This window comes from Xenopus tropicalis, chromosome 2 (assembly GCF_000004195.4).
Source record: "Xenopus tropicalis strain Nigerian chromosome 2, UCB_Xtro_10.0, whole genome shotgun sequence".
In the NCBI taxonomy this organism is placed as follows: domain Eukaryota; kingdom Metazoa; phylum Chordata; class Amphibia; order Anura; family Pipidae; genus Xenopus; species Xenopus tropicalis.
In genome coordinates, this window is record NC_030678.2 from 48370297 (window position 1) to 48391974 (window position 21678).

The 21678-nt window shown below is 38.3% G+C and overlaps 1 protein-coding gene across 5 annotated transcripts in view; it reads left to right on the forward strand.

The window, feature by feature from the left end:
- The window catches only part of rap1gap2 (RAP1 GTPase activating protein 2), a 296773-nt gene that overhangs the window by 203551 nt on the left and 71544 nt on the right, over positions 1–21678 (forward strand). The window contains exon 1 of one of the 5 annotated variants that reach the window (XM_012957583.3): positions 13942–14142. The exons of the other annotated variants lie outside the window; for them this stretch is intronic. Within the exon in view, the coding sequence (XP_012813037.1) occupies positions 14116–14142 (27 nt within the window). The 5' untranslated portion in view covers positions 13942–14115. Of the gene's footprint in view, positions 1–13941; positions 14143–21678 lie in introns of those variants that run through there. 5 annotated transcript variants of the gene reach the window in all.

Genomic DNA, 21678 nt, shown 5'->3' on the forward strand with positions numbered 1-21678 from the left:
TCTGTATTAGTGCTCTGGTCAGTTCACAGATGTATATGTGAAATGTACATAAATGTCCCAACCATGTTATTCATGGCTATTTTCTCACAGTTTACTAACTAGTGCAAAGCTTTGTAACTCGTGGCTGGTGCAGTTTTTCTGTGGCTGTTTTATTGTTATTGTTTCCAAAAACATTGTTAACTTTGCTAATTTGTTGCATCTTATGTCCAATTGTACTTTCTTTGGTTAGCACCACAGACTATGAACCATTTCTTTTTAAAGTATCTATGGTATTACACAGCACATTATTAGCGGTGAATATTTAAATAGAAATATGTTAGGCACAGTAAATCCAGTCCCTGAGTTTTTATCCCTAGGCCAGTGTTCCTGTAGGGAAGAAAAAACTAATGCAGCACCTCAAAGCCATCTTTTTAACCTTTCTCAAGTGCCCCTCTTCAGTAAATGAGGTTTTCTTATCCTTTAATAAGCACAGTGTACTAAGTTGCAAATTGCCAAGGCTAGACATTGACTAATATGACAGCATATACTGTGGTACAACAGTTGAACAGCTTTTGCCATTATTTGGTAAGGTTAATGGTATATTTAGCCTCTCCAACTGGCAGTGGCCTTAGCAGCATCTTTGTTGCCTGCTGCCTTATGGACCTTTGCTATTCAGTACTCTTCGCTCTATTTATAATATTGCCATACAGAATATTTGGTTCTGGCAGCCTGTCACCCAAACTCCAAGAGTGTGTGGATAGTAGTGCAAACTCCTAAGGATAGAATCAATTCACATTTCCATCAATACTTACATTCTTTGGGTGTGTAGACTTTAAATACTAAGCCGCCATATTGATGCCAAGGGAACCTCTGTAAGGCTGTCCTAACAGTTTACCTACGGTCCTCAAGAATTTATCAAATAATATTTTTTTAAGAAGACAAAATAAAACCATTGCATCCTTTAATCACCATCAGTAAGAGTCTTGTAAAATATATGTACATCTGCATGTTCTTTGTGATATAATTTAGTAAACAACTCATTCTGAATTATTTAGAGCAAAGGAGATTGCTGTTTAATCTGTTCCCCCATTTTAATGTTATCAGCAGGACTCGCAGCATCTTCTTTGAGTTAGAATTCCTTGTACAATCACATGGACTAATCAAGTAATTTGGGCAGCATTATTTCTGTGGTCTGTCTCCTGTGATAACTGAAAGCAGACAGAGAGGTCTCTGATTAGCAAGACACTTTAATTGCCTGATGACTCTTTAAGATTTACAAAGAAGACAAGTGAGAAATCATGCTTTTGGTCCCCTGTGACACCCTTCAATAGAGACAAGTCCCCACTGAGAACTGAAGATGCTGGCACAGCGGGGCAGTTGTGTTCATCAGCGGGATGCTAGCTTCCCAGAATCCTCTGAGGTCATCCAGAAATATTCCTGCAACTCTGTTTATATTAAACCATATGACTGATGTGATTTTTGTTTTCTCTCAGCAGAGTAAAAGGAATTACTGATTTTATTCAGAATTTGGTTCAGTTCTTGCTCCAAAGCAGCCGCCTTCACTGCACAACTGTTAATTAAGCAGTGAAAGAGGATGTTTTTCTGTACTGGTAATTAGTGAGGAGCAAAGCATTTATACCTAAGAGATTATATGAAATGTATTGCAGTTGAGAAGTGTGATAGTGTTTGCATTTCTTATAGCATTTATCTGCTATGCAAAAATTCAATTATATACAGGTATGGGACCTGTTATCCAGAATGCTCAGGACCTAGGGTTTCCATATAAGGGATCTTTCCTTAATGTGGATCTCCACACCTTAAAGCTACTAAAAAACATTTAAACCATTAAACCCAATAGGATTGTTTTGCCTCCAATAAGGATTAATTATATCTTGAAATCAAGTACAAGACAGTGTTTTATTATTACAGAGAAAATGGATGAATTATTTGATTAAATGGAGTCTATGGGAGATGGCCTTTCCTAATTCGGAACATTCTGGGTTACGGTTTTCTAGATATCGATCCCATACCTGTACTACAGTGTATATGCATTGGTGACCTACAAACTATAGTGTAACGTGACAACATATCTACTTTCACCAGTAACCTCCATTATAAGAAAATATTTATATTTTCACAATATTATTTCCTTTTTCTCTGTAATAATAATAATAATCTTGTAATAACTTGTAATAACTGTACCTTGTACTTGATCTTAACCAAGCTACATGGATTAGCAGATTTAAGACTTGGTGATTCATATATATATATATATATATATATATATATATATATATATATATATATATATATATATACCTTATCCAGAAAACCTGAGCCCAAGCATTTTGGATAATAGATCCTATGCCTGTATTTCCCATCAAACTGAATATCAAACAAGTTTAGATTTTCATGTTTCCTACAAAAATACTGTTTCAAAAACACCAGACTGTCAGGAGCCTTAAAGGGGTAGTTTACATTTATGTCAGCCTTTAGTGTGTTCTAGAATGTGCTATTCTTAGCTGCTTTTCAATTAGTCCTCATTTTAGAACAGTGATCCCCAACTAGTGGCTCGCAAGCAACATGTTGCTCACCAATCCTTTTGACTTTGCTCCCAGTGGCCTCAAAGCAGGTGTCCATTTTTTAATTTATGACTTAGCGGCAAGTGTTGAAGGCATGGAAACCACATATGCTGCCAAACAGAACCTCCCATAGTCTACCATTCCACATTGGGCTACCAAATAACCAATCACAGTCCTTATTGGTCAGCCCCTAGGAACTTGTTCATGCTTGCGTTGCTCCCCAATTTTTTTTATATTTAAACATTGCTCATGGGTAAAAAGGTTTGGGGACCCCTGTCTTAGAACAATAAATATTGGTCAGGTCATCTAAGCAGACATGTAAAAATTTAATCTGCTGATGTACCATATCTGCCAGTGTATTGTGCATTGGCAGATATTTAAGTAAAGATGAGCCAAAAGCCCAACAAACTTAATAACAGAAAGGTGGCAATACTTTTTATGGCCCCTCGTACAGTATCAGTGTATCCACCTTGCAGACTAATCTGTTGATTTCAGTACAGGGTCAGTCTTTGTATGGTTACTTTTATTGTCTAATTCAGTTTATAGAAAAGGCACAGATAATGTTCTTAAAAATATGACATAGGTTATTGACAATAGGCACATACATCTTCTCCCTGCCTTCCCCAAATTTTGGTTCAACTGTAAGTCTGGGATTTGGTGTGCATACATACACAAGGAAGGGGGAGGATAGGGTGGTCCAAGTCATGCCAAGGAGACGGGATTAGGGATGAACAGGATGGGGCTTGCTTTGGATACCCTCAACCTTGGGCCTGGTACTTATTCTGTTTACTTATAGAAGTCCATTGCAGCAAGAACTGCATTTTCTATCACATGTTATCATCTGTTGGGTGGACCATAGAGTCCTAAAACATTTTTAGGATCCTAAAATAACATATTTAAAGCAAGGCAGCTCATTAGCTATCACTAGTAGGAGATTTCATGTAGTAACTACTGGTATGTGTTGCAGAAGATGCAACACATACACAGCAAAGAGGACTGTACTGCACTCCTAATGATGTGTCAAGCTTAAAAAAGTGCTTGATGTAACTTTTGAAACCTGTTTTTCTGCAACAGGACTGTGTGGCTTTGCAAATGCTGTATTAAATTCTTTTCAGCTGGGGATTTTCAGACAGGTTTTTTTAATTGTAAAAGGCACATTGCTATACATTGCTATGATTTCCAGGTCTCTGAACCAGGCCTACATGAGTAGAAGGTTTGTGTAAAGACCATGCTAAGTGAGACATCAGAGTACTAGATTTCCCACGTCTTTGGTACAACTCATTTGGGAAAGTTGCTAAACTCGAAAGCATTGTGCCCCATAATTGCTATTTTATCCATGGAAAATAGGTAGTAAAGGCACAGCTTTGCTTGTTGAAATGAAAATACACTAAGAACAAACCATACAATGGGCTATGTTGCTCTATCTTATTGCAGGAAACCACATTCAGAAGCCGCAGATATCTTCCCTTTATATACTCTGCTTCTGTACATTGAACTCTACAACCATCTGAATTGTTGGGAACATAGTCTCAAAGGCAGCTAAATAGAGCACAATTGGATGCAGGCAGCTGATGATTCCTTTAGAGCAGACCTAATGTTCCTGCTCAAGTTACAAAGCTGTAGGGATTTCTATTTAGAAGCAAAAAAATTAGTCAGCAGACTTTAGAGCTAATTCCTTACCTGAATAGCAAACATTCTGCTGCACATTACTGCATACAGTATTACACTATATTAGATATGTGTGTGTTTAGGTGCCTCTAAAATTTTTTTAGCAGTTTGTCCTATTAACCTCTTTGGTGTCTCCATGGGATGTGTATTTAATATCTGGTTAACCTGTATAAAATCTGTAATTAGTTCATCATTGTCTGCTTCTTAATATTGACTTTTCAAAATGAACATTCCAAAACAATGCATGCACACACAGAAGCTACCACGTTGAGTATAATATGAAAAGCATAACGGGTCATTTAAGACCTCAAGTGCAGTTCCGCACCAGCAACTTTTCCTGAAGTCAGTTGCACATTAAACCTCATTCTTTTAAGGTACTTGCATCAAAATGTGTTCTTTGCACACTCCATATGGAGCACCTGTGCCTCTTGATGCAGGGTTAATTTTGACGCAGGGGAACCCTGGAGTTGCCACCACCTGACCAGTCAACAGCAGCAACAGGAGCAGTGCACTTGCGTCTAAAGAATCACATGCAGACACCACTCATATACTGAACACAGGAATGATGGCAGATAGACTTCCACACTGTTGCATCCAGTTTGCAATGAAATTAGGACCAAAACCCAAAAAGATTTGGCCAAATACAGAACCAAATTTTCTTCTGTGTTCACGTGACCAAAAGCCACGTGATTTTAAGGATTCTGATTTGGTTTTGTTCAGACACTTGGATTCAGCCATACCCCCCAACTGTCCCGCTTTCCTGGTTTTTACAGCACATCCCACTGTCCTGGATAGTTCAATAACACGTACGCACGGGGCGCAACCTTATAAAAGGGCCTGTCGTCGCCATAGAAGGAGCCGCATAAGGAGCAGGGGCCACAAGAAGCAGCGTCTATGGGGGGTACTGTGTATTGGAGGTACTCTCTAGGGGGGCAATTGGGGGCTACTATGTATGGGGGCACTGTGTATGGGGGGTACTTACTATGGGGGCAATTGGGGGCACTGTCTATGGGGGCACTGTCTATGGGGCATTATGTATGGGGGGTACTTTCTATGGGGGCACTGTGTATGGGGGCTACTGTCTATGGGGTCAATTGGGGGCACTGTCTATGGGGGGTAATGTCTATGGGGGCAAATGGGGCACTGTGTATGGGGGCACTGTGTATGGGGGGTACTGTCTATTGGGCCATTGGGGGCACTATTTCAACTATATAAAAAATGAATTTTAAAAATGGGGTGTGGTAATTGGGGTGTGGTAATTGGGGCGTGGCCACAAAAGTGGGCATGGTCAAAAAAAATTGCGCGCTGCGCACGCCAAATCTTTTTGTCCCTCTTTTCATTTTTCAAATGTTGGGAGGTATGGATTCAGCCAAATCTGAATCCTGCTGGAAAGGCCAAATCCCAAACCGAATCCTGGATTTGGTGTATTTGGTGCAAATGAAGAACATGGCAATTGCACTTGGATCTGCACTTGCAAACATAATTGACCCCTATGGGTTTTATTACAGGAACATGTACAGAACACAGGCCTTAAGCAGTTTATCCATAGGTGAAGCCCTAGGGAAAACATATGAAGTGTGCATAGTTATGCCCGTTGGCTCTCTCCGTGGAACATTCATTTAACCCTTACCTTAAAATTACCACCACCTTTGACGTGGCAGTAATTCCAGGGATCATCTACATCATCTATCTTTCAGACTGGTTAAAGCTGTCTGCTCCTTTTTGTTGTTGTTGTTTGTCTGGAATGCTCTTTTGAAATCGCATCCAGAGCTATATTTAGTGTGTGGTTAAAGATTTTATATCAGCTCAATAAGAAAAATTCTTTATTGCATCAGGAAAATGCACCATGAGGACTGAGCTGCCGGTAAACAAACAGCAGTGATTTCATTTGCTTCCTTGTTTGTCTTAAGGCTCAGTAGCTGCCATAAAGCAAATCTAGGATTGGCCATAAACAAAAATCTATCAGATGTTAATTAAAGTAAAGGCCAGTGGTTGATAGAGGATGCTTGGAGACATTAAATTGCATCAGTACAGGCTATGGCTGCATATGGTCCCACAATGTTGCAGCATAAATATTTATACACAAAATAAACCCCATGACATAAATACAAAATAACATTATAGAGGTTCATTATCAGAGCTTAGTGTTACTTTTTTTCAGTGTTGCTCAATTGATCACGGCTCCCATTAATAATGTGCCCAGTCATAGCTACCCATCCTTGCCATAGACATCCAGGACGATTTTAATAAATTGGCAAAAGGGGCATTTGTCTGGGGCCCACAAGGATAGGGGGCCCACTATCCCACCTTTCCCCTGGGATAACTTTTGACAGAAGCATCCCGCAGACCTTTCATTTCAATCATAGAGTTCTACAGTATGGTTATTGTCATTCCTTTGCCTTTTTTCTTATGGCATCACCATTTTTGTTTTGCCCCCCAGGGATGTTGGTCCAGGGCAGAACATTTGGGCATCCTGTCTACTTCAGTAAGTGCAGACCATTTATTCACTGCTCACCTTACTGTATAGTACTTCACGTGCGTGTGGGCTATTCTATCACTAATTTCTTGGGGCAGTGGTGGCCCACCAGTCAAATTTTGCCCATTATCAGCAACCTTTGCTCAAGCTCGTGGTGCAACTGGACCTCACCTGTACCAGTGAATTTTTGATATTTTGTATGAGTAAGATACTTATATTTGCTGTTCGTCTTTGCTACCATGTCTGCACATATAGGGCAAAAATGTATATTTATACAGAATAACAGATAGAAATAAGGTAATGCCCAAAATGTAAAGAACAACTGCTTTGTTCCAGGTATAGTAACCTACAGCAGACAATTTTTGGTAATCTACAGTATGATGAAAGTAAATGTCTGATCTCTGTGGATTACAAGAAACAGAGGAGACTCAGCACTTGTGATTACATTTCCTCTGCACAATATAGCTTTAACTAACAGCAAACAATGGAATATTATTTGTCAATAGAAACCTTAAAATGGCAATAACAGGCAACAATTTGTCTGGATTAGGTCTAATCTCCTGTTTTGCTGTAAGGCCATTTTTCTCGTTCTGTGCTCAAAGTGGGCAATTTGGTTTTATTCATTTGGCCACAAGAAGCAGGTCCCTGTTTTGCAATAGAGTGGCTACTTTAGGTAAATTATTTACTACAATTCAAATAGCTACAAAAGCTCAAATATAGGCTAAGATATTGTGGTTGTTAATTATGTATCCTGAATGTTTTAATTGGCAAGAATAAAACTTTGTTCATTCAGAATCTGCAGTATCCTCAGTTCAATTAGAAACACCATAGGGTATAAAGCAATGCCATCATCTTTGTCTCCTTTTTATTGTCATTATATTAGCTGCTTTACTGAGGAAGTTGTGCCAGAAGATATTATCCTCCTGTCCAATCAAGAAAGTGGCTCATTTTACAGATAAACAATAAACTTGATAGATGCTTCCTATAGATAGCAGAGAGTTTTACAAAAGCTGAAGGCAGGCGGTTGGCAAAGAGATTATTATTTCTACTACCCCTCTGTTCTGCTGAGAGCAAGATATAGTTTCATTATTGCAGAATCAGGAGACAAATTACTGTGATGAAAGCCTATTCTCTAAAGGTGGTGGGATGGCTATAAATTATTTGGGCAGTTCTAGATGCAACAACATAGATGTACTTATTATCAGTAAAACAGTTGGTGGGCAAATATTTTTCTATTAAGAAATCAGTATTCATGATTGACAGTCTGGTTTGTAATTTCTTTCCAGCGAGGCTGTGTGCATGCAGGCATCAGATAAAATGGAAAATGAATATGAGGATTCAGAAGAATGTTATTCTATTATTATAATGCGTAACTTGACTAAATTCTAAGATGATTGTTTAAAGCTTTACATAAACAGGATAATATTTGCTTTTACTGATCTGCCATTCTGTATAGGCCCAAATACCCTAATTATGCCTGGAATCATGCAAACTCCATCACACATGTTGGTTTATTTCCAGTTATTTATATAGCGCCAACATATTTGTTCAGTGCTTTACAGAGATTAATCATCATTTACATCTCTCCCTTCCCCAGAGGAGCTTACAATCACATTCACACTATGGTCAATTTAGTCAGAAGCCATCCTGCCTGTATGTTTTCGGTGTGTGGGAGGGAACCCATGCAGACACGGGGAGAACATACAAATCCCTTGCATCCCAGTGCATTGGCTGGAATTGAATTTAGTACCTACAGCTACCAATAAGACCCCTTTGGATCTGGGGCCAGTGGACCTGAAAATCAGGGCTGGACCAAACAGATTGTACTTGTTTTACTTATATTTCTGTGATCATCTGGATTACTGCTGACAAATTAGATCAGGACATTTACTGCAACTAGGACCAATATTTAGGACCAATATAGTGCCAGCAGACAAGCTCATGGATGCCAGTCTTAGGGTCCAAGTTTACTGGGACATTTCCAGACAAGTGTACATATTATATATATATGTATATAAATATTTATGCACATTGAAATGCAAAAAATAATTACAAATATCCAGAATGCCTGCCTCAGACTGGATAGACATTTGGGGAAAGAAGTGAGAGTTACTGTAATTTACATTGTGGGTCCAACGTACTCCATGACTTTTCACATGACCTTTAAATTATTACACAACAAGATTATATTATGGTTCACCACTGGCAGTGCTGTGACACAGAGCATTTATGTTTGCTACTCATACATATGTAGAGAAACAGTAAAAATAACTGCATGTGCTGAAGTCTATACTAATAACATTCATCCTGCCAAACAAAGTACAGCAATCGCCTATACAGTCAACCGAGTATTGTAAATGCTGAACATACATTTCATCGGATCAGTACATTGTCTTTGGAGTAGTTACATTTAATTGGGCATCTTAAAGTGTGACAGACTACTGATTCCATCACAGTTTTAGTGCTACTTTTCATCTGAATCCAATATACTTTGCTTTTCTTTATAACTGATAAAACAGCGTATGTTTGGCATAAAGTGGTGTTAAGAAAGAAAAGCCCTGGAGCTAAAAGCACAGGGGCTGCAGGACAATGGATCTGAATAACCAGCAGCCAGATTACACTGGTTTATGTTTAGAGATTGGCAGAACTAGGTTCAACTGTGATTAGGTTAGAAGGAGAGAGTTAAGGCAGGAGAAGGCTGGCCTGGGGGGCGGAGAAAAAGAGGGATGTGATGTCAGAAAAAGAAGCACTCACTTCCTCTCACACACCCTCTCCCTTTTTGCATATTTTGCAAAATGTCAGGAGTTTCTCTTCTTCTTGTTTTCATATTATTTATCTATCATATTAACGGTATGTGAATGTTTTCCTGAATGCATTGTTATATTGTGCTTTCTGTATCTTTATACGGTATAAACTTGAGAGTCAGCATTTAATTCATGTTAACTACAATTGCTTGATCCAGGGAATGTTTCCCATCGCCAAGGGGGTCAGGAAGGAATATTTTCTCTCTTGAGGTATAATTGGCACTAGCTTCAGGTTGGGTTTTTTGCCTTCCTCTGAATCAAAACAGTGGATATATGATAATGTATTTTACGTTTTATTTGTCACAGCAGTGGTAAGAACTTGCCAGAGTACTGCACAGGTAATTTTAGCAGAGTGACAAAGGAGGTTCTTTCCTGTGACTGCAGGGTGGATTGATAGATACAGATGCTACTACTGCTTGTGCTAGTTGACAGCCTGCTTGGAGTTCCTATCATTAAGACACTGCAGATTCAGGACTGGCAGGAGGGCTGCTGAACTTCTCTCATGGTGGGAGATGCAACTCCTGCTGGTAGCAGAGTTTTGGGCCATACTGTCTGTAGGCAGAGGCTGCCTAATACAGCTGAGCATAGTAGCGACCTCTTATGGAATTATGGCTTTAGAATATTGCCTTGGGTTAAGCTGGCAAGGTCCTATTTATTTGATAAAATGTGAATAATTGCTGTGGCCATTTTCTCCACCTCTGTCTCCTGGTGTTTCATAAAGGTATGTAACAAGGGGGTTCAGTGGGGTGCCTCAAGGCGAAGGGTCAATTGAGGAGTCCCTTTGTCAAGCCTTAATGCGTCTTGCATAATGGTGGTACCATTAGAAAAACTGTTTTAAATCTGGGATTCAAACCAGATTTGTGGGATTGTTGTGAAACAATGATTTGTATTATGAGTAAATACTATGTAATATAGTAATATGTCATATTTTACTGTGCAACCGAAGATGTATGACAAACTGGTTCATAAGCTTCTGGGCAATATGTTAGTTTTTCAGTACATACATGCTAAATAACTATATACTACTATACTACTTACAGTATCTTTTGAATCAGATAAACAAAAAGCTAAATCATTTAAAAACCACACAATAAAAAATGAAGACCAATTGCAAATTGTTTTACAATAGCACTCTCCGCAATATACTAAAAGTTAATTTAGAAATGAACAATTCCTTTAAAAGAGTAAGCAGCTCATTTAGGTTTTATCATGCTTGAATTCCAGAGTAGATAAGTACAAAGAAGGAGGGAAATAATGGCAGGCGGTGCCAACATAGGTGCTTTTGCCAATTATAATAAAGGTGCTCAGCTCTTAATTATACAAATGGGCAGTGTATTAAATGTCACACCTATTTTATCCAAGCTTTGTGGTCAGTTTTACAAACTGGTTAAACAGCTTACATTCACTTGAATGAACAAATAAAAAAAACAGCTTTTACAGAAAGTACAATGATCTGGCTATGGCAATAAATTCTTTGCATCCCACAATTATGTTTGCTGAGGTTGTGGTTGGCCTGATAAAGATATTATACACCACATTTAGAAGTAGGGCTTGTCTTCCATATATTCTACCTTGGAGTGACAATAAGGTTACAGAATTGCACACCCAAAATATTTTAGCTGCTACAAGCAGTAGCAGAAATAAGCTTAATAATGTCCTGCAGGCAACAATATCAGCAGTGATCATACTAGTGATGTTTGCAGGGAATGTTAACAACATATTCTTTGCACAATAAATCACAACCTCACAAGTCTAATGAGAAATACCTATGGTATATGTGTACTGGTATGAGATTTCTAATCCAGAAACCCATTACCCAGAAAGCTCCAAATTCGATAAGGTCATCTCCATTTTGAGCAAATACTTCTAATTTTAATAATGATTTCCTATTTCTCTGCAATAATAAAACAGTAACTTGTACTTGATCCCAACTAAGATATAATTAATTCTTACTGGAGGCAAAACAATCCTATTGGGTTTAATAATCGTTTAAATGATTTTTAGCAGACGGTATAGTGATCCAAATTATGGAAAGATCCCTTTTCTGGAAAGCCCCAGGTCAAAAGCATTCTGCATAATAGGTCTTATACCTGTATATAGGGTCAGACTGGGGGGTGCAGGGCCCCCGCTAAGCCTCCCTTACCCCCCTACTTCTTAGTAAATTACTTTTTACAACTATTTCTATTAATAGCTACAGTATTTAATCCCCTTTGAAGGCAAGAAGAAAACCTTATACTGTTGCTCCTGAAAATTCACTTTCCCTTTGGTGTCTGTTTTTCAGGTGTCACAATGCACTTCTCACATACACACACAGTACACACAGTAATAATATGGTTTGGAACATTTACCTAAATCTGGCCCCCTGTTCTCCTGTTGATCTTGCTGACTACTTTCAGCATGCCTTCAGTCTGAATCTTCCAAATCCCACAATTCCCTGAATACGTGATGCCAATAAGGAAAGTAACATCATTGAGTCACTCTGGAATGCATTGTGGGTTATGTAGTTCCTGCATGCTGTCTGTAATCTGTGGAGAAGTTGTTACAATTTGTAACATCAGTGTTTTAGTCCAGTGTTTTGTTAAGCACTGTGTACTGTATATGGGTTCCAGTATTTTGGCTTTTAGTTACTACCTTTTACTTTGGATGCAGTGCAGGACAATTGTAGTACCAACTGGTTTACTTATAGTCCCATCTGGGGCATATAGTTGAATGCATGCTGGGTCTTCCTAAATATTACCTACTGTACTCTGTTGCAATGATGAATTAAATAATAAAGAGATCAAATGGGTTTCCCCTTGGGCTTATTATATTTTTCGGGTTATGGTCCAGTAGCAATTTTCCAGGCATTCTGCATTTTAGATTTTTTTCCAACCTTTAGGGCTCTGGCACACGAGGGAGATTAGTCGCCCGCGACAAATCTCCCATGTTGTGGGCGACTAATCTCCCTGATATGACATCCCACCGGCGAAAATGTAAATCGCCGGTGGGATGGCATACATGGTGCCGCGATTTGCGGAAATCGCCGAAGTTGCCTCGAAAGGCAACTTCGGCGATCGTGCCGCTGCGTATGCCATCCCACCGGTGATTTACATTTTCACCGGTGGGATGTCATATGGGGGAGATTATTCGCCCGCAACATGGGCCTCAAAAAAAAAAAAACAACAATCACTGTCCATTGTCCCCATTGTTGCAGAAGTGCACTTTCCAAAAGTAATCAAATATCCCATTCTGGTGTGTTTATGGGCATTTTGGTGGCACATTTTTAGCTTACAAAAGGCATGGGGAGATCAAATGGCAAAAGCTTCCCAATGTGCTATTATACATAAAGGTGAACTCCACCCAAAAATGTTTGCATAACGAAAGAAAGGGAAATGCTAAACAATGCTTCCCATTCAGTGTAAAGGCAGTTGATTTCAAGTACGGGTATGGGATCAGTTATCAAGAAGGCTGTCTCCCATAGACTCAAATAATTCAGACCTATACTTGATCCCAATGATAATAAATCATTATTGGAGGCAAAACAATCCTAATGATTTTTTTTTAATGTTTTAATTAAAAAAAAAGAAAAAGCCCTTTTACCCGGGGTACCTGGAGCGAGCGCTTCCTCCTTCCGCGTTTTTTCTGCTGCGAAATCCCCGAGCCAGCGCATGCGCAGTAGAGTAAAAAGCCGACTTCTTTGTTTGTGTCTACTGCACATGCGCAAGCGCGCCAACGCGGAAGGAGGAAGCGCTCGCTGCTACCCCGGGCTGGCGCTGTTCTCTCTTAACAGGGGCCCCAGCCCGGGGTACAAGGTAAGCGATTAAAGTCACTTGGGGGTGCCTAACATTTTGGCACCCCAAGTGATTTAGGCTTTCCTTCTCGTTTAAAGTATGGCGATCCAAATTACAGAAAATCCCTGGTCCAGAGCATATAGGCTAACAGGTCCAATACCTATAACTCCTGGCAGTCACTCAGAATGCCATGTGTTCATATTGAATTATTATTATTTTTTCTTTTCCAGCTTGCGTGCTGGTGTGGGTGTGGAGGGGGGGTGGGGTGCAAAAACATTTTTTTTGCAAAATGAAAGAAATTATTATTTTGCTGTTACGCTGCTGAAAATAACTTCCATTACAGTAAGTAGGAATCATATGAAAAGAGACACATATTTTGTCTTGCTGGCTAATGCTAAGAAAATACCACTGAAAGTCATTTAAACATTAGCAGTGAAATTGTCTGCTTCCCTGATGTATCCTGTTGAAGAATGCCTGGCCAGAACACCAACATTACTTTGCCATACCGATGTCATGTCTGAGTCCTGCAGACGCTGCTTGGAATGTGCTGATGCTCCATTAACACATAACAATTGACTTAGACTTAAAGCCAAATCCATGTGATTTTTTTTTTTATTCACTAAAATCTACTTCCTGCACAACCTGTTTCTTGTGATTAGACTTGGCAGTCGACCCACCCTTTTCAACTTGTTTAATGTCAGTCCTGCTGCAGTTGCATGGGAAAGGTAGCAAGGTAGTGTGCTCAGGCGTATGCTTGGAGTATCTCAGCCTGCCGGCCCTCCAGGCACCATTCCCTGGCTTCTCAAATCACTTGCTCTGGGACTTATTCTGGGAAGATGATGGATTTCCTAAAGAGCTTGTTGGTAAGTTTTTGTTTTGTTTCTAAAAGGAAAAGTTTTCAGCATATGAAAAATAGCTATCAGCAGGATATCTGCACTTTTTCTTTTAAGTGAAGCACTTGTTTGGCTTTTGTCAGGCTGTGCAAACACATCACTTAGTTTAGCTAAGCAGCCAATCTGCTTGGCAGGAGTCATGTTGCACTACAGGCTGGGGGTAAAGTCCATTTGTACTTGGGGGTTTCACAAATAACAAGATTATTCCCCACCCCCAGAGAAAACAGGTAGCCTTAACAACAAACTCAAGGTTTAAATTAGTGCCATTAACTAGTGCAACAGAAAGAAAATGTAACTTTCAAATATGTAAAAATGAATAAGTTTTAATGGTTTTGTAAATGTAGTTGCTGTTGAGAGCAGTGTCTGTCTGGCTTATATTCTCTGCTTTATATTTCCTTACGGCTTTATATTCTCTGTACTACTGGCTCTGACTCCTGAAATAATGAAGCTGAAGCTACACATTAAAATTGGTCACAAACAATTATTATTATTATTTTTTAAATTAACAGACCTGAAGGACATATGGCTTCTACCTTACTCCCTTCCTAGTAAAATTTAAAGAACTTTAAAACAACTAAAAATATTTGATGAATGTGTATTGGAAAGTTGCTTAGAATTACATTTCCTTTTATTATGTGAAAACATGGATGAAGAAAATTGCAACATTTTTTGGAGACTTTTATATCCTTTAGTTAATATTAGATACAGGTATCGGACCCCTTATCCGGAAACCCGTTATCCAGAAAGCTCCGAATTACGGAATGCCTGTCTCCCATAGACTCCATTTTAATCAAATAATTCAGAATTTTAAAACTGATTTCCTTTTTCTATGTAGAAATAAAACAGAACCTTGTAATTGATCCCAACAAAGATATAAATAATCCTTATTGGATGCAAAACAATCCTATTGGGTTTAATTAATGTTTTATTGATTTTTTAGTAGACTTAAGGTATTGAGATCCAAATTATGGAAAGACCCCTTATCCGGAATACCCTTGGTCCCGAGCATTCTGGATAATGGGTCCTATACCTGTATTTATTGGATTTTTGCCCAACAGCTAAATGAACGCTACTCACAGTGGCTGCATTGAGAGTAATCAGGTTGGCTGGTTTTCTTACATCTGAAATCAGTTTGTGTAGACAACCCAATGTTGTTGTTTAAGGAGCATCAAAATTTGGTGCAACTGCTTTAGAGTTAATAGTCTGCACTACATGACCCTGTCAGTGTTTGTATGTGTTCAGCCAGGGCCACACTTTTATAGTCAGATCTTTTTTTCTACCATCCACATGTGTGGTTATATATTGCTCAAAAATTGTGCTCACCAGAGAATCTGTAACCAGGGGCCAGCATGTACTCACAGGAATGACAAGTCCATTTAATAATAGTAGCTTTGTGATGTGATTACCTTGCACACACAGGTCACTAGAAACCATTTTGCAGCAAAAATGACAAGTTGGTCAATCCTGGTGGGCCATTTAATACTAATTTGTTTATTTGAAGCTCTTTAACTTATAACCTGTTATGTATGCTTGAATTTGCTTTTCAAGCAGTATCCACTGCTGTATCCACTGTATCTAGGGGCAGCCTATTTTTTTTCTCAGATTGCCAGTAGCGGCGCATTAGTCAATGTAAATACATCTCATTATCATGGTCTATTCTATATAATGTTGAAATGTTTACAAACATTTTTTCAAAATGTCAGAGTTATTATTAGTGCAAGTGCACTGCCATTGTCGCTCTTTAGAAGTTGGGACTGCTGCACCTGTCAGCTCACCAACACACTTAAATGCGCAGTATTTAGCATATTCATGACTCAATTCCTCTAACTCAAAATGTTTCTCTTTCTGTTTATAACACATAGACTAACAATCATGCAAGCTGTCTCCTTCTTTCAAGCACCTGCACACATAAAACATACCAATGCTGAATCATACTGCGTGTCTCGCTGTGTCTTTCTCAGTCACAAAAACGCATGCAGGTTCTCTCTAAGGGCTAAACTCCAGGGAGATTTTGTAGGGTGGTGTCGGACAGACAAAAGGCATCCTGCGTGTTGGATGTATTTGCATGGACCAAAATATAATGGAACAGACAAAAAAGACATGAAAGATTTGCCATCTGACACAAAGTTTGTGCTGTTGCGTTGTGTTGGGGTGTTGCATGTACAAAGTAGGTAGCATAGAATTTTCAGGAATGTCATTTAACGCAGTCGCTTTTCTTACAGGAAATTAAAGTAGTGAAAACCATTGCCAATTGCCATCCTATCTCCGTACATAAGTCTTCTGCTGATTCTTGGTCCATTACAGTGTCGGACTGAAAAGGCAGGGGCCCACTCTCAAAACTTGAATTCCTCCTCTCCTCCTTTAGACTCTGTATTACTCCAGTCTCTTTTCTTTACATACTATACTCTATTCCATCTATCAAGAAATAGGGAATGACCATGAAATTGGCTAAATAGTTAGAAGCAAGAGGGCCCACCGGGAGTTTTCCTGGTATCCTGGTGGGCCAGTCTGACACTGGTGCTTGGTGCTGATTGCTATGTGGGATAAGTTCCAGTTGCACCTGAGTAAAGGCAGCCATGCACGGGCTGATCTTATGTGGTATCTCAAGAATGGACAGATACTGTACTGGACTTCTTTGTTGTTCTCCTGTTGAATTGACAGCTGGAACATCTTAAAACCTGACCAATATCCATAGATTGGTCAGGATCTTTGGGCTACCATGTACCCACCAAAACTTGCTTTAAATGATTTATTGGTAGGTGTGTGGCCAGATGTTTAATCTACTCTAATAATGGAGAAACACGAAGCTAAATTATATAGGATTTGCGTGCATAGGGCTGCTAGACATAGGAAATAACACAAATACAGTACCGATATCAGATCCGTTATCTGGAAACGCATTATCCAGAAATCTCCAAATTAGAGGACAGCCATCTTCTGTAGACTCCATTTTCATCAAATAATTTACATTTAAAAAATGGTTTTCTTTTTCTCTGTAATCTTAAAACAGTACCTTGTACTTGGTCCTGACTAAGATATAATTCATCCTTAACGGAGGAAAAACAATCCTTTTGGGTTTATTTAATGTTTAAAATATTTTTTAGTAGATTGAAAGAATGGAGATGCAAACTACAGAAAGATCCCTTATCTGGAAACCCCAAGTCCCAAGCATTCTAGTTAATGAATGCTGTAACATTTTCAAGCCTGCAGGCTGTACATTCCATTAAAAAATTTAGACTGAAATGCCTGATTTTGAGCCCTGGACTGAAAATCCAATGACATGTGTCAAATGAATGTTCTCTCACCTTTAAATACCTTACCATTTATCATTCTGTATTACAGTTTGCAAATGTTTGGACAGAAAAAGGGTGCAGTGAGAAAAATGACACTGAAATCTGTCCCTAAGCATAAGAATGACAGTGTTGTTTTGTTTGATAGCCAGTTTCAATATGTTCTTGCAATGGGCAATCTAAAATGCAGTGGAGCATGTAAAGGAGAACTATCAGGGATCTGTCAGGGAAGGAGATTCCCAAATGATTTCTATTCCATAAGAAATAGTTCCGAATAAAACCAGTAGCAGAGTGAAAACTGAACTATTTACTAAACAGTCGGAGAATGTTTCTACAGAGGCTCCTAGCTATTCCTCTTGCGACACAATTATAGGTAAATGTGGTGTCTGGTTACCAATGTTAGGTCTGTTTAGATTGGCATTAGCTGGCTCCTTGTCTTCTTGCAAAATCCAAGTTAAATAAACGTAATAATTGAAAATAGAGGTTTGTGTCTCTGCTTGAAAACAGTGTGCAATAAATAGTGAAATAAAAAAATATTTGAGATGAAGTTATTACAAGATTTACTGTAATATTAAGAATGTGGTTGTCACTTGTGCTTTCTAAAGGAAGTGTTATTATATGGTTACATATTTTTTCTTTTTCTCAAAGCAGCATTCCTGTTGGCTGAGATTTTACAATAACAATTTTCAATAACTATTCAGTCAGCAGTAGTCTGAGATTGTATCTAGAACCTGCTGTTAGAATCATTGCAGAGTCATTGATATGATTAAAGTGCACCTATCATAGCACTGGTCATGTGGGCTAATAGAGCTTGCAATCTGGTTGGGGAAAACAATGCCCCTCACTAGCGCTTCTGGCGGAGGTGGACATGTTTGGTCATACAAATCTGCATACATGTGTCCCAACATGACTGCCCACTTCAGGAGCTCCCACACAGTGTGGGTGCATTAGCATTCACTATGGGCATATGTGTTTAGTTCTTTCCCTTAAAAAATAAGTTACAGATTTTCAATATGCAGGAAATAGTACTCCTCCACACTCCCATAGGGTTCTGGGATTCACAGACCTGTGTATGAGAATAACAGATGTGTACTTGGGATTGCGTGAAAACTGAGGATTTGTTGGAGGAGATATGACATTTGCTATATTGTTTCCATGATACCTGTCGTCTGGACCAGAAAGATATTGCCTTTAGTAGCAATTACATTTACAAATTAAAATATAATGGAAAGTTGTTTAGAACTACATTTTCTTGATTCTACATATTATTGTTTTGCGTTTAGTCTGGGGTCCTTCTTTAAGAATGGAGTAGAAAAGAGGAAAATGATTATCTTATATAGCAACATATTGATACAAGAAATTATTTCTCCGTTCTATTCACTATAGGGGAATAGGGAGCGAAACCATTTTTGGTGCCACATTCATTTAAATGTTGCTATTCTTGCTACATTCTTCTCAGCCTTAAAGACATTCCCTGTAATAATGAACTAAAACAACAAAGGCGTGTTTGCTGATTAGTTGTACATACATGTAAAACATAGAGAGAATTTGCCGGATTAGAATTAGTGTTATTAGTAACAACAAAACAGTTTCAGGGCTGACTAAAATGATAGGGTCTGCTTAAAAAACAAAGCAAATTGGTTTGTGTAATACAGTGGCATAACTACATATACAGTAGACCCCGCGGTTGCAGGGGGGCCCGGACCGTGGGGTCTGCTGTACCTTAGTTCCTGATCCTTCTTTTAATACACCGGCATGTTTGGGAGGGGAATTGTGTATTTTTCTGGGAAAAATCATAATTTTGTACAAAAAAATAGGAATCGTGAAAAAAACTAAATATGAACGTTAGTAAATGTCCCTCTTAGTCTAGGTAAAGGAAAAATACAGCTAGATGAGGAATCTTTGATGGCTGCTTTAAGCTTTTACAGACAGACAGACATACTGTGAGGTATGTACTATAGTTGTTGCTGATATTGGATTCTACCAATATAAACACAATATAGAACTAATGGTCCAAGCAACCATGGCATCATGACTTCAGTTACATCAAAACCATAGACAGGTATGGGATCCCTTATCTGGAAACCCGTTATCCAGAAAGTTCTGAATTACGGAAAGGCCGTCTCTCATAGACTCCATTATAAGCAAATAATTCTAATTTTTAAAAAATTTCATTTTTTTTTATGTAATTAGAAAACAGTACATTGTACTTGATTCTAACTAAGATATAATTGATCCTTATTGGAGGCAAAACAATCCTATGGGGTTTATTCAATAGTTAAATAATTTTTAGTAGACTTAAGTTATGGAGATCCAAATTACGGAAAGATCCCTTATCTGGAAAACCCCGGGTCCCAAGCATTCTGGATAATAGATCCCATACGTGTACTGAGCAAGAGGTATAGGAGTCATCATTATAGAAACAATTAAGGCTGCCACATTGCCACAGCCTATTGCCACTGTTAATTGGCTGAAGTGTTGAGAATTTTAAAACTAAAACATTCTCATTGCTGTGCATCATATATTAAAAATGTAAGGTGAAATCTGCCTAAGACAGTACTACTGGCAGGTTAGCCCAAATAACATCTGCCTTGGGCACGTCACAAGTTGATTCACTGCAGGCCCAGAAATTTGTAATGCAGAACTATGTCTTAAGAATTCTAATTTCTATCTGCAGCACTAGGATACCAATTTCCTCATTCCAAGGAGATGATGTCCCTGGTAATATTACCAGTTCATTTTCTATGATTCACAGACAGTCTTAGAGCTAAAGTAATATTCTCTAAGTAGCACATTCTCTCATAGATGTATGCATAAAAATAACCATCAAATATACATGACTGGGATAACATAAGATTTCAGTACCACAGCATTGCTGCTGGAGTACGAGGAGATATTCAAATAAACAATAACAATACAAATTAATTTAATAAGGGACAACCAGGAAATTAGATTAAGTTGTTTAATTAAATCTGTTTTTTCATTAAGCAAATATGTTTTAATCTAGGATTCAGCTTATAAAGTAGTGTTAGAATAAGCTACACATCACCAGAATGTTTTCCATTATGTATTATTATAGATCCATTGCACTCCCTTATAAGGGTGCCTGATTTTACATCTGTATTTCTTAAGCTGAGCAAAGGACGTGTTATCAAATAAGAAGTTCTGGTGTAAAAAACTGGGTGACAGTTGGTGAAACTGGCACCACTTTTTATTTCATTTTATTACATTGTGCAATACAATGTTCATAAGTCACAAGGCCATTATACAGTTATCACAAATGCAAATTGTATTGCACAGTTGTATTGACTTTTTCAGTAAGAAGTTATATTACGTGTTACAAGTTATATTACATTCTGGTGGTTTTCCTCTCACCAGTAGGTCGCTAAAAAGACCTATAATAAATTTGTATAAAAGGAACATTTTTCACAAAATTAAAAAAAAATTTGCATTGCACATATTTTTCCCATTACTTTTTTACATGCCCTTAAAATTTTGTAAATGTTCATGTGTGGTACAACAGGAACTGATCATTTAAAGTAAAGGGTAAAGTAAATTCAAATAAGGGTAATAAAAATCACTAACACCCATATGTAATAAAAGGCACAAAGTTGGCCCAATAGCAGTAACCCATAACAACCAATAAGACGATAGCTCTCAAATGTGTGACAAGTAAATCCTACCTGCTGATTGGTTGCTATTGGTTATCGTTCCTGGGTTAACTTAATGCCTTTTATTACATAACCCCTTACCTTTTTTTTATTTACTAAGCTGCAGTAACCTATAAAAATACAATTAGCAGGTAGCATTTATTGATCAACCGTTTAAAAAGCAAAAGCCTTATTGTTTGCTATGGGGGTTACTGCGACTGGGCAAACTTTCCCATTACTTTTTTTTTTACATTCCCCTAAAATTATGTAATTGGGTGGCTGATTGGTTGCTGTCCAGACTGCACAGCATCTGGAGGCATTTGCCCATGTCTGTCCCAGACCTATATTTAGGGATTAAGTTATAATACATTTTGACCAAACTTGAAAAACTGACTGTTTCCCCTTAGGGCCTGGCAGACAGTATGGCTTTGAAATTCCTACAGGCATTAAAGGAGACATATCCTATAAAAATTATGAATGTGCCAGGGAATTATACTCCTCTAGATATAGAAGGAATGGGCTTAAAAATGTTGTGTTTCAAACTGATTTTTTGAGAAATTCCACCA